General features: G+C 40.5%; 2 protein-coding genes across 2 annotated transcripts; both read right to left on the bottom strand.

Moving 5' to 3' along the window:
• On the bottom strand, positions 130 to 2894 carry LOC107619813 (heat shock protein 83-like). The gene is given in 4 exon segments (XM_016322092.2): positions 130 to 1799; positions 1874 to 2147; positions 2243 to 2384; positions 2462 to 2894. Coding segments are annotated over 4 exon segments (2118 nt in total). The 5' UTR covers positions 2606 to 2894; the 3' UTR covers positions 130 to 241.
• On the bottom strand, positions 3147 to 4954 carry LOC110266484 (probable polygalacturonase). Its single transcript, XM_021111300.1, has 5 exons — positions 4616 to 4954; positions 4341 to 4461; positions 4085 to 4259; positions 3928 to 3998; positions 3147 to 3850 (listed from the first exon to the last, which is right to left on the bottom strand). Exons 1-5 carry the CDS (start codon positions 4937 to 4939, stop codon positions 3162 to 3164), a joined length of 1380 nt encoding a protein of 459 aa, XP_020966959.1. The 5' UTR covers positions 4940 to 4954; the 3' UTR covers positions 3147 to 3161.

Below are 12890 nucleotides of genomic sequence, written 5' to 3'. Positions count from 1 at the left end.
CTAATTTTAATAAATAATTTAATCGATCATTTGTGTTAAATTTTAATTATAAAAAAATATTAAAAAAAAAAGGCATTCTTAACAGCTAAGTAGCTCCCAATTAAATTATGTGCACACTTATTCATAATATTTTATTATTTTATTTTCGTCGTAAAAAGATATCCTTCATCCAGCGAGGAATGGATAGTTAATAACTACAAAAAGCAAAAATATGAAATGTAGAGTTCAGAAAATATTGCGCTTAGTCCACTTCCTCCATCTTGCTCTCCTCAGCACCGTCCTCGTCCAATGCCGGCATTTCTTCGTCCACACCAGTGTCCTCCTCATCAATACTGAGACCCAGCTTGAGCATCCTGTGGATTCTGGCAGCAAAAGTGTTGGGATCATCAAGGCTGAAGCCAGAAGTCAAGAGTGCTGTCTCAAACAGAAGCAACACGAGGTCCTTCACTGACTTGTCGTTCTTGTCAGCTTCAGCCCTCTTCCTCAGCTCTTCCATGATTCCATTGTCTGGATTGATCTCCATGGTCTTCTTGCTGGACATGTACCCACTCATGTTGTTATCCCTCAGTGCCTGAGCCTTCATGATCCTCTCCATGTTTGCACTCCAACCATATTCACCTGTCACCAGACAGCATGGCGACTCCACAATCCTATCCGAGACAACCACCTTCTCTAATTTGTCCCCCAAGATCTCCTTCATCACCTTTTAGAGCTCCTCAAAGGACTTCTTCTTCTCCTCTTTTTTCTTCTTCTCTTCCTCGCTGTCCTCATCAAGCTTCAATCCTTCCTTTGCAGCAGACACCATCTTCTTCCCGTCGTACTCCTTCAATTGTCCAACAGCATACTCGTCAATGGCATCCACCATGAACAGAACCTCATACCCCTTCTTCTTTAGCCTCTCCAAGAACGGGGAGTTCTCAACAGCCTTCTTGCACTCTCCAGTGATGTAGTAAATGTCCTTCTGACCTTCCTTCATCCTCGTAACATAATCCTTCAAGCTTGTCATCTCATCTCCACTCTTAGTAGAGTGGTACCTAAGCAAATCAGCCAGCTTGGCTCTGTTATGGCTATCCTCATGGATACCCAACTTCAAGTTCTTGGAGAAAGCATCATAGAACCTGTTGTAGTCTTCCTTGTTCTCTGCGATTTCATTGAACATCTCAATGCACTTCTTCACTAGATTCTTCCTGATCACCTTCAAGATCTTGTTCTGCTGCAGCATCTCACGAGAGATGTTGAGGGGCAAGTCATCAGAGTCAACAACACCCTTGACAAATCCAAGGTACTCAGGGATGAGCTCCTCACAATTGTCCATGATGAACACCCTCCTCACATAGAGCTTCATATTGTTCATCTTCTTCCTAGTGTCAAACAGATCAAAAGGTGCCCTTCTTGGAACAAATAGAATGGCCTTAAACTCAAGCTGACCCTCCACTGAGAAATGCTTCACAGCTAAATGGTCTTCCCAGTCGTTGGTGAGGCTCTTGTAGAAGGAAGCATACTCCTCCTTGGTAATCTCCTCGGGCTTTCGGAGCCAAATAGGTTTCTGCTTGTTAATGAGTTGCCACTCGTGGGAGACTTCCTTGATCTTCTTCTTCTTCTTGGAGTCCTTCTCCTTCTCTTCATCAACTTCCTCAACGTCTCCTTCCTCCACCTTCTTAGGCTCGTCATCTTCATCGTCGCTGATCTCCTTCTCAGTTGTCTTCTCAGTCCAAAGGTAGATAGGGTAGCTAATGAACTCCGAGTGTTTCTTGACAAGATCCTTAATCCTCCTCTCCTCCAAATATTCTAACTGGTCACAAAATCAATCATTCATCATTCATATAGTTCTACAATTCAACCATGTTATGAATCAATTGACAAATGTACTCTATTTTTGGTTACCTGGGTAATCTTAGTACCCCTTCCAAGTGGTTCACCATTGACATCCCTGGTAACAGTGAATGATCCACCGGCCTGAGATTCCCAAATGTATTGCTCATCGTCGTTGTGCTTGGTGGTGACAATCACCTTCTCTGCAACCAAGTAAGCAGAGTAGAAACCAACACCGAATTGGCCAATCATGCTGACATCGGCACCTGCCTGCAGCGCCTCCATGAATTCCTTCGTCCCGGACCTCGCAATGGTGCCCAAATTGTTCACCAAATCTAAAAAAACCACGCACAGAAACAAGAATCATATGAGCATAAAATAGCAAGTTTGAAAAAAAAAAGAGGATATATTTACACAGTTGCATTATTACCTGCTTTGGTCATTCCAATGCCGCTGTCGATAATGGAGAGGGTCTTGTTGGTCTTGTCAGGGACGAGCCTGATGAAAAGCTCAGGCTTGGCGTCCAGCTTGGTCTTGTCCGTGAGGCTCTCGAATCGAATCTTATCCAATGCCTGAATATAACAATGCACAAGTCAGAATCCAAAATTCAATAGAAAGAGAGCATGTGAAAAAGGAGGAAAATACGTACGTCAGAGGCATTGCTGATGAGTTCGCGAAGAAAGATCTCCTTGTTGGAGTAGAAGGTGTTGATGATGAGGCTGAGAAGCTGGTTGATCTCAGCCTGAAATGCAAAGGTCTCAACTTCACCCATCTGAACATCCGCCATTGCCATACCACGAAGAAGAACGATAAGGTTGAATCTCGCAAAAGTAGCACAGGTACTTTTTCTTTTTCTTTCTTTGTTCTGATGAAGAATGAAGGGAGAAGAAGGGAATTTAAATGAGCAGAGGAACCAACAGTACAGAGGTTCTCGACTCTTCTATCTTTCTCTCGACCCAATGGAAAAAAGGCGGGAGCTGCCAAACGCTGCCGTTTAGGGGTTCTGTTGTTGCCATGTCAGCAAATCGCTGGACTTTCCTCCTTGTAAGTTGTAACGGTTTTTGTTCGGAGCTCTTTTATTTCTTATTTTTAATTTTAAGCTTTTAGATTCTCAATTCTGATTATTAGGTTCTATGACTTGTATCTCAAGTTAATAGTTTGAGAATGAAAAATTGGTTATGATTAGAAGTATATAAATTAGTGATTTTATAAAATAACTAACACAAGTAACATGTATCTCAAACAGAATAATTAAGCTTAAACCATGCCATTGAGTGGGAAGAAGAAGAAAAAAGGAGTTGTAAGATTTGCATTACTTATTTATTTATTAAAATTAAAAAGGAGAAAATTTAAAGTGAACAAGTATGGAGTTGAAGTCTATCAATGGGGAGTTTGTCAGTTGGATAAGGACAGTCATGGGCTTGTGTCTTGAGAGGAAGCAAATCACAAGGCTGAGGAGTGACATTTTTTGTAACTCCAGAGACATCCGTGCAATTCCATTGAAGCTTCTTCTTCTCTTGACTGAGTCGAATATCGACATTTGAAATGCATATTCCACTAAAGGGGTCCTTGGAGATGCCTTCTAGTCTTGCTGAATATGTGACATTGTCAGCAGTGAAGTCTCTGTAGTTTATCCCAGTGATTTGAGGAAGCGCGTTTGGATCAAAACCATTATCAGGATGCGACCCATATGAACCGGTGATCCAGAAGACATACTTCATGGTGTGCAATTGAGCTCCCTTGACAAATATGTCCTTAACATACCCTCCTCTGCCAATTGCTGTCTTGATTCTAACCGCCGATTGCGTGTTGATGGCCGTGATGTCTTCAGCCCTCACATCTCGGATGCCACCGGACATTTCACTGCCTAATGCAATCATGGCGCTGTCGGGGGATATGCATGTCAGTCTCCTGATGATCAGGTGTTCCGTTGGCTTCCCGAATTTGATTCCGTATTCATCCCACCCACTCTTCACTGCAATGCAGTCATCTCCCGATACAATGTAGCAGTCTTCAATCCTAGTGTTTCTGCATGAATCTGTCAACAAACAATGCACTTCACTCCTACTATTCCTCAATATAAATACCAGCTGCAACTTCAAACATTAACATTACCTGGGTTTATTCCATCTGTGTTGGGAGAGTCAATTGGTGCAACAATCGTAAGCCGTTGAATTATTATATTACTGGAAACATATATCATATGAAACTTGTGCTCAGAAATAGATAGTCAAAACATACACACTACGTATATCAAGGATAATTATCAAACCTGCTGTATATCGGATGAACAAACCAGGATGGAGAATTGAGCAGAGTGAGATTTGAAATCTGGATTTGATCAGAGTACATGATCTCTATCAAGTACGGTCTAGTCAGTTTGAATTGGTTCTGTTTGAACTTGGCCCACCAATATGACCCTTGCCCGTCAATTGTGCCATTAGCACCTTATAAATACATAGACAGTTACAAATTTGTAGACTTCAAAATGATCAACTAAAATATATATAATTATTTTTTATAGTTACCGGTGATCACAACATCAGTGAGGTTAGTTCCAAAGATGAGGCTGCTAAATCTTCCATCAGGAGCATCTCTTCCCCTTCCATAAGATGGTAGAACAGAAAGTGGAGGCCATTCTGATTCATCCTGTCAATATGCATCATTCATATATTATGAACATAAAAATTAAATGGTCATGAAACAGGAAGTGGAGGCCATTCTGATTCATCCTGTCAATATGCATCATTCATATATTATGAACATAAAAAATTAAATGGTCATGTATATGTATTATATATACCTGAGATGCAAGAATGAGAGCACCCTTTTGGAGAAAGAGAGTGAAATGGCTTGTGAGGTTAAAGCTTCCAGTGAGCCACTTGCCGGGTGGCACAAGAAGCTGTGCACCACCATCAGATGCATAGTGGCTCAGGTTGCTTATTGCATATTGAAATGCCTTTGTGTTGGAAGTTTTTCCATCACCAACGCCACCAAAATCAGTCAATACCGCACTGTGCTTTCTGCAGTTGATTGCAGGATATTCAATGCCGTTCAATCTTCTGCATTCTGTTACTGATCCCAGTATCACAACCACGGATATCACACCAATCACCTGAACAAGCATACAATCATCAATCAATATCCTAAAAGAGAAACACTGAGAGGGTGAAAAGGAAGTGTTAGTGACGTACGTAGCAAGGATTTGGAGAGTGCTTCATGGTGTATGTTATGGATGGCGCTGCAACCACCATCAGAAAGAGACATGTATATATACAGAAAGAGAGAGTGTATAATAAGTATGTATGTAACAGAAATGGGATGAAAAGATTCTTGGAGGGTGATTATGGAATGAAATCACAATTAAATGAATTAATTTTTAGATTCGTTAACTATTTAGTATGAGCTTTCAAGTTTAAACTATGTATAGAAATATAGAATTAAATTTTTCAGTTAGCAGATATATTCGTCTGAAAAGCTTACGGTACAAAATATTAGTAATTATGGTCAATAGCAAACATAGTTTTTGTGCGTGAAATAATTACATTGTTAATTATATCAAATATTTTTAGTATTTGCTATGAAGAAAATATAACTGATTTTGAGACACATACAAGGATTAATATTTCATGTACCAAAATTTAATTTTTTATAGACTTAATTAATTGTCTATCAAACATGCATAAACCTAGTCATTCTATTCTCATCAAAACAAGATAAACAATTAGTCTGAATAATTATGCACGATACTATGCAAAAATAAGATAGATGTGTTGTCAAAACTAGTTGTTTATGAATGTTTTCTTTCAAAAAATATATTATTATCCGTCAATCAGATAAACATGAGTGACAACAAGCTGTGACACTAAATATTACTTACTATGTTTCAATATATTTGGAAAAATATACAAAATTTAATATTTAAAAGTAACTATTTATTTATAATTCCTATAACGTTTTTTCAATAACATTTTTATCACGTGTATCTACAGATTTTTTTTGGTGTTACACACATTGAATTAGGGATATAGGAGGAAGGAAAACCTCAATCTGCCTTAAGGTGGTACTTACAAATTCATTTATTGTTGTTAATGAATATTTCTTGTTTTAAGACTTATTTTTAAAAGGAATATTGTTAATTGCAGTTAGAATTGACTCGGATATAAGATATATAAATTAATTAATATTTTTCTTTTTTTGGGATGATGTATTAAAATATATAAATTAACGTTATGCATCTAATGTTACCTTGATTCTGTTAATCTGCTAATTAATCAAACCTAATCAATACGATTAAATTCTCACAGTAGTACTTGAGATTCACGATATTCACTATTTTAGTTTTTCATATTTAAAATTTATTATACTGGTTTTCAAGATTTAGTTTTAAGCACCATATTAGTCTCTGAATTCTTTTTAACGTTGAGTCAATCAGCAGAATACTAAGCTAGTCTGACTTGTCACGTTAGACATATAGCTAAATAACATCTTTTCGTTTTAGCTCTTAAATAAGGTAAAAATAAAGTCAATTTGAAAAATAAAGAGAGATATAACGATTTACATATCATATAAATTCTTCTTCTTTTCGTTTTTGTTTTGTTTAAGTGCCAAAACGAAATGACATTGCTTAGTCATGTGTCCAGCATGACAAGTAAGAACCAATTCAACATTTAGTTCACTGATTTATTACTAAAAAAGGTTCAGCGATCAATATATATATTACCTTTTGTTTATGTATTTAATTTTTTTTTATTTCTCACGGTATCCCCCAATCCGACAGGTCAAGGACTAATCCGTCTCACGGTATCCCCCAATCCGGCAGGTCAAGGACTAATCCGTCGCGGTACTGAGCTCCATTTAAGAGTTTGTCGCTGGCCAATGGGTTGCTGCATGCACAAGGCGGGATTTGAATCCCCAACACTTACTTAAGCGGACTAGTGAGCTAACCACTAGACCAACCCAATTTAGTTTGCTTATGTATTTAATTTTGATTCTGTAAATTTGATGACCTTGATAGGCCCAAACCTCAACACAACAACAAACTACCAAAGCTTCTAAAAGAGAGAGAAAGGCATCATTCTCACCTACTCTAACAGCTAAGAAAGAGAACAAGAGAAATAAAGTATTCTCACAACTCACTTAACCAATGACAACAAAAAACAGGCTTAATGCAGCAGTAGAGCCCAACACTCTAGCAATTCAGCCCAATAATGCATCAATTCAGTCCAAGAAATTAGGTGCTATAGTAGCTCAGCCCAATCCTAAACACCTTCAAGCCATCCATTGACCAAAAACAAAAGTGTAGCAGCAACAGGATCCTACAAGAAGAAACAATCATTAAGTTAACTAACTGAAAAAAAGCTTATTTTTTTGTGATCCAGAATGGTGCACCACATATTTTTCCCACAGAAGATCAATCTAATGGCAAAATTACCTTTTAGAGCTTGGGGACATCTCTAGATTTTGTTTGTTATGTTATTTTGGTTATCATTTGGTTACTCAATAGAAAATAATATTTTGTCCAACGTTTCGATTACTGTTATTTGATTTTAGATGTTTAAGTGTCTTCAATTATCTTTGGTCGTGTTGAATTGTGTTTTTTGTTTAAGTGGCATGGACCAGTGTAAATTATGGTTTGAATTTAGATTTGTTTAAGCTATGTGTTGAATTGAAATTTTAAGTTATCTTTAATTGAAATTGACCAGTGGGTCATTACTAGATTTATAATTCTCATGCTTACATATTGTTATATTGAGATTTTGATTTAAATTTGAAAATATTAACATCAATTTCATTCATAGTTTCAAATAGTGACACAAACAATGCATCATGAAATCATTGTAATATCTCAAATTTACCTAAAGATTTACTAATCCAACACAACAATTTTCTAAAATAGCCTAACTAATCATTAGAAATGTAGGTGCATTCCATATGATTGCTGACGAACGGATTTTTGACGGTTTAGAATTTCACAAATGAATTCTCGTTGCAAGTATAGTTTCTAAACCAACAATAATCCTTTCATGCAAAAATTTGTTTGTCACAAGTACAAACCCCTAAAATCTATAAACCGAAGTATTTAAACATCGGGTCGTCTCTCAAAGGACTTGCAATAAAGTGTCTTGTTATTGGTTATGAGTTATTTTGGGGTTTTGGATGAGAGGCATGAAAAGTAAATGGCAATGGAAATAAACTAACTACTATAAAAGCTCTTGGCAAGATATGAGAACTAGAAGTCCTATCCTAGTTATCCTTTTCGATTGTGATGAGAATTGTTCATTGCTACCACTTAGTTAACCCTTACTAAAGAAAGGAAAGTCAAGTGGATGAATTGACTTGAGCCACAAGTCCTAGCCAACTCCCAAGGAAAGACTAGCCTTAGTGTACTCCAAACCAATTAGCAATCTCTCCAATTATCAATCAACAAAGGAATTAGATAACTCAAGTGTCACTAATTACTCTACCTAGGCCAAGAGGAACAAAATCTACACTAAAATCCAACCAAGCATTTCATCAAACACTTGGAAGGCACAAAAGAAAAGTATAGTCAATCACAACAAGAATGAATTCTAACTACAATTGAATGTAAAGAATTAACAACAACAATCAAGGAAATCACAATTATCATGAATTACCTCATTGCATTATTGAAAGAAAACCAAGGAACAACAATATATCCAAAACAAAATGAAGAATTACAATTATTAAAGCACACAACTAGAAAGAGGAAGAGGAGAAGATTAAGAATTGGTAAATGAAAAGTGAATCAAAGCATGAGTTAAACCTAGATCTAAGAAGAGAGATTAACCTAAACCTAATCCTAATCCTAGAGAGAAAAGAGAGCTTCTCTCTCTAGAAACTAACCACAAAGCTAAATTAAACTAATTGGTAACTAACATCTAAAGTATGAAAAGTATCAAAAGTCCTAAGTGATAATGATGCCTTCCCCTTAATCCTTCATCCTTTTATTCCTTTCCCTTAGCAATTTGGCGCCAAAATGGGTTCAGAAAACCTCTCAAATCGCCAGGCACGTGTTACATTATTTTTTTTTCTTTCATTTTATTTTTCTTTTCATCATTTTTTTTTCTTTCCTTTATATATATATTATTTTTTTTTCTTTTTCTTCTTTCAAGCTAAATACAAGAACATCAATGCATAAGGTCTATACATTTAATCAATACATGAGTATGTACCAATTCCCCAATATAAAAATACAAAACACAAACACCCTTTTATCCCAACCAATGTCCCAAAGTTTTCCCACTCTTGGATGACACTCACACTCACTAGCCTAAGCCAATCAAGGATCCAAACAAGGACTTTTCATTGGTTTTCCGCCTTGGGATTGTAATAGAGCTAAAATAAAAATGAGTTGGTTAAGCATAGGCTCAAAATTGGCTAACAATGGAGAGTAAAAGGTTGGCTATTTGGGTAAGTGGCAAATGAAATAATGGCCTCAATCATATAAATGCACAAACACAAGAAATAAACGGATATATAGAATCAAGCAAATTAAGGATCACAATCATGGAAAGAGAACAATTTCACACAAGAATGGAAAATAAGTGGTGATAGAAATGTAACCACATCAATAGGCTCAAGTCTCACAAGCTTGTGTTCTCAATTCAATACATGCTTCACAAGGTATGACATTCAAGCAAGTTTCAAAAATTTTCTTCCAATCAATTGGGTTAATGCCCTATATTTAAACTTCTTGAAAAACCTCAATGTTTGACTAAGCATTGTTGTGATTGAAAAATTCAAAAATTTTCCTTAGTTTACCCTTTTCTTTTTCACTCAAAACCAATTTCTTATGCAAAAATGTATAAAGAAAAATCAAACTAAAATATGGAATCTATCATCCAAAATATCTAAAAATATCCAAAAGCATCAAAATATCTAAAATCCAAAATAAGCAATAAAAGTATCGAAAGCAAACTAGAAATGCATCAAAATATATACAAAAATGTGCAAAATGAGATAACTAGGCCGAAAAAAAGTTCACCGGTTCCCAAATAATGCTACCGGTGCTCTCCCCACACTTAAAATTAAGCATCGTCCGCGAGGCTAAACCGGAGGATCAGTGGGAGGTACAACGATAGGCTCTGGCTCTGACTGTGGCTGTGGGACCGGCTGAGTCTCCTGTGTCTGAGGTGGTGCCTCCATGTGTGCTGGCTCTGTAGTGTCAGGGGCATCCTGCTGAGCTGGTGCCTCCGCGTCCTCCTCCTGATGATCCTGCTCATCGGAGGCCGGAGAATCGGGAAGCGGAGGTAGCTCGGCGCCCAGAGAGATAAGGGCCTGGTCCATCCGATCCAAACGGCGTCTGACATGGTGTCGCTCTCGCTCTAAGAACCGGAAGAGACGCTGGACCAGGAGATAGGTAGGCTCAGGTGCTGCTGGAGGGTCTGTAGAAGGTGGAGGAGCTGCGGCTGTAGAAGATGATGGGCCAGCTGCAGGGGCTGGTGGTGAAGGTGTCCCTATGACAGCCCGAGCCCGAGAGCGGCGGCTAGCAGGTGGCTTCTCGTGCACCCAAACACCCCAGGGGATAGTAATCTCCCTGTCATCTGCGTCAGCTGGTGGTGGTCGCACATCATCATCTGACCACGGGACATCAGCCAGGGCTGCCATACTCGTGACCAATGTAGGAAACGGAAGTAGGCCACGAATATGCGCTCGCCACATGCACTGTCGGATAAGTCTAGGGAAGGAGACATCCTTCCCTTCCATAACACACCCGATCAGCAGAAGCATCTCCATGGGGACCTCAGAAAAGTGGGTGGTAGGCAGGACGTAGTGGGCGAAGATCATCTGCCAAGTCCTGGCCTCCCGAGTCAAATGAGTGAATAACATCCCCTTTGGCTTGGTGTTGCCCGCATCCATAACCCAAGAAGCCTCCGGTATCCCAATCACGCGCCGAAGCGCCTCATAATCAAAAGTCATGGTATGGATGGCTATCTCAGCCTGATGATGGGCACACTGGTCATGCGGAATGTATCGGCAATGTAATGCCTCCCCAATGGCGGCCTCGGTGAGCATAATCTCTCTACCCCTCAGCTGAAATGAATCCAAGGTCGGACAGAAGAAGTTGTAGTAGAATTCCTTCACCCAAGAGATATTAATGTCACCCAAATCCCGGTCAACAAAGTCAATACCCAACTCAAGGATCCGACCATTAATGCGCCGTCTCACATCATTAGGTAGGAGCAACTTCTTCTCAATATTTAGCTTCGTGGTCCCAATATCATCATATTCATGAAAGAATTGTTAAAGAGGGTTAAAAGTGAGTGTAAGTAAAATGGTGAAAGAAATTAGTGGGTTAGAAAAGTGGATTAGTGATATGATGATATATAGGCTCAATTGAACGAGAAATTGCGGTTCATGTTCACGATGATTGTGCAAATCCGGGAAGTCAAAAGGGACGGAAATTTGCCCAAAACTGAAATAAAAATCAAAATGAAACTAATTTCCTTGAAAATCGGGCAGCATTCCGGCTTAAAATTGGACGTTCCCGGATAGCAGAATAGCACAAACAGTAAGAAAGCAGCATCAATTAAGCACAGCAGCAGTGATACAGCATTCAGGCAACAAGAAGTGCATAAAAAGCAGTCCAAAACCAGCATACAACATACAAACAGACAAACAGCAAGTAAGCACATACAGAGCACTTATCAGGCCTAGAATCCTCTATCCAGTCCTAGCTACCTAACCGCAAGTATTTCTAACTAATCCTAACATACAACATTCCAATTCTAACTAACTAACATGCAATTCTAGAAACGAACATGAATGAACAAATAAAAAGGAAAAAATAGAAAAGAATTAACAGAATTGGAGCAGGAACCTGGGAGCCGGGAAAAACGGAAAACGGAAAAGGGGGGAAACGACGATAGGGCAGCAGAGACAGATTGGCACCGCCGTGAGCGGTGGCGCGGTGGTTCGAGAGGCGGAAGGGCGGAGGGACGGCGATGGTGAGAAGGTGAGGCGGCCAGAGGAGTAAGAGAGAAGGGAAAAGAGAGAGAGGAAGGCGGTGATGGTGGCGCGGAGGCGGAGGCGGTGGCGCGGTGGGATTTCGGCCGGGAGGAGGAAGAGAGGAGTGAGAGAGAGAGAGAATGGGTGGTGGTGAGAGGGGGAAGAGAAGGTGATGATGAGGGAGGGCGAGTCGCCGGCGGTGAAGATGGCGTGGCGGCGGAGGCGGTGCTGCTGCTGCGATCACAGATGGGGCGAGGAGAAGAAGATGGAGGTTGGGGGGTGGGTTGCGCGACTGCGCAGTGTGCTTCGCGAGCTAGGGTTATCCCGATTTTTGAATTAGCGCGCGCGCGCACCTTGCGCGTCCGTGCCCATTGAGAGAATGTGGACCCTACGCGTGCGCGTACAACGCGCTTAAGCGGGGATGAGCAGAAAAAGGAAAGGACGCGTGCGCGGACCGTGCGCGCACGCGTGCATGGAGTTGGGCCAGGGGCTTAGAGTTGGCCCAACTCAGGCCTAACTCTCTGGAGAATGGCCTGGGAGTCGCGCCGCTAGATTTGCGCGCACGCGGCATATACGCGTCCGCGTGAATTGAGGGGAATGGAGATCTACGCGTGAGCGTACAGTGCGCGTAAACGTGGGGTGGCATATGAGGCAGGGGCGCGTGCGCGTACCATGCGCGCACGCGTACAAGAGATTGGGCCTTAGGCTTAGAATGGGCTTGAGGCACGCCCAACTCTCTGGTCCATGGCCTAGTTTGGTGGCACCGCGCAAGGACGCGCACGCGGCAAGTGCGCGTCCGCGTACATTGACGAATTTGTGAAATGGCGCGCTGGCGCGATGCGCGCGCTCGCGCAGATGGGGTTGGGCCTGGAGCCTAGAGCTAGCCCAGAAATGGCTTAACTCTCTGGGGTTTGGCCCAATCTTTTGCAGCAGCAAATCGGCGCGGACGCAGCAGGTGCGCGTCCGCGCGAACTTCCGGGATCTAACAGTCGGCGCGCCTGCACGTAGTGCGTAGTGGCGCGCCCCCTCTTTTTTTTTTTCTTTTTTTGGAAAAAAAAACTTGCTGGGTGCTCCCCTTAGTGTTCACAACTCTTATTCACTCAACC

The sequence above is a fragment of the Arachis ipaensis genome, chromosome B09, assembly GCF_000816755.2.
Source record: "Arachis ipaensis cultivar K30076 chromosome B09, Araip1.1, whole genome shotgun sequence".
Lineage (NCBI taxonomy): Eukaryota > Viridiplantae > Streptophyta > Magnoliopsida > Fabales > Fabaceae > Arachis > Arachis ipaensis.
This window is presented reverse-complemented; position numbering and strand designations above follow the sequence as displayed.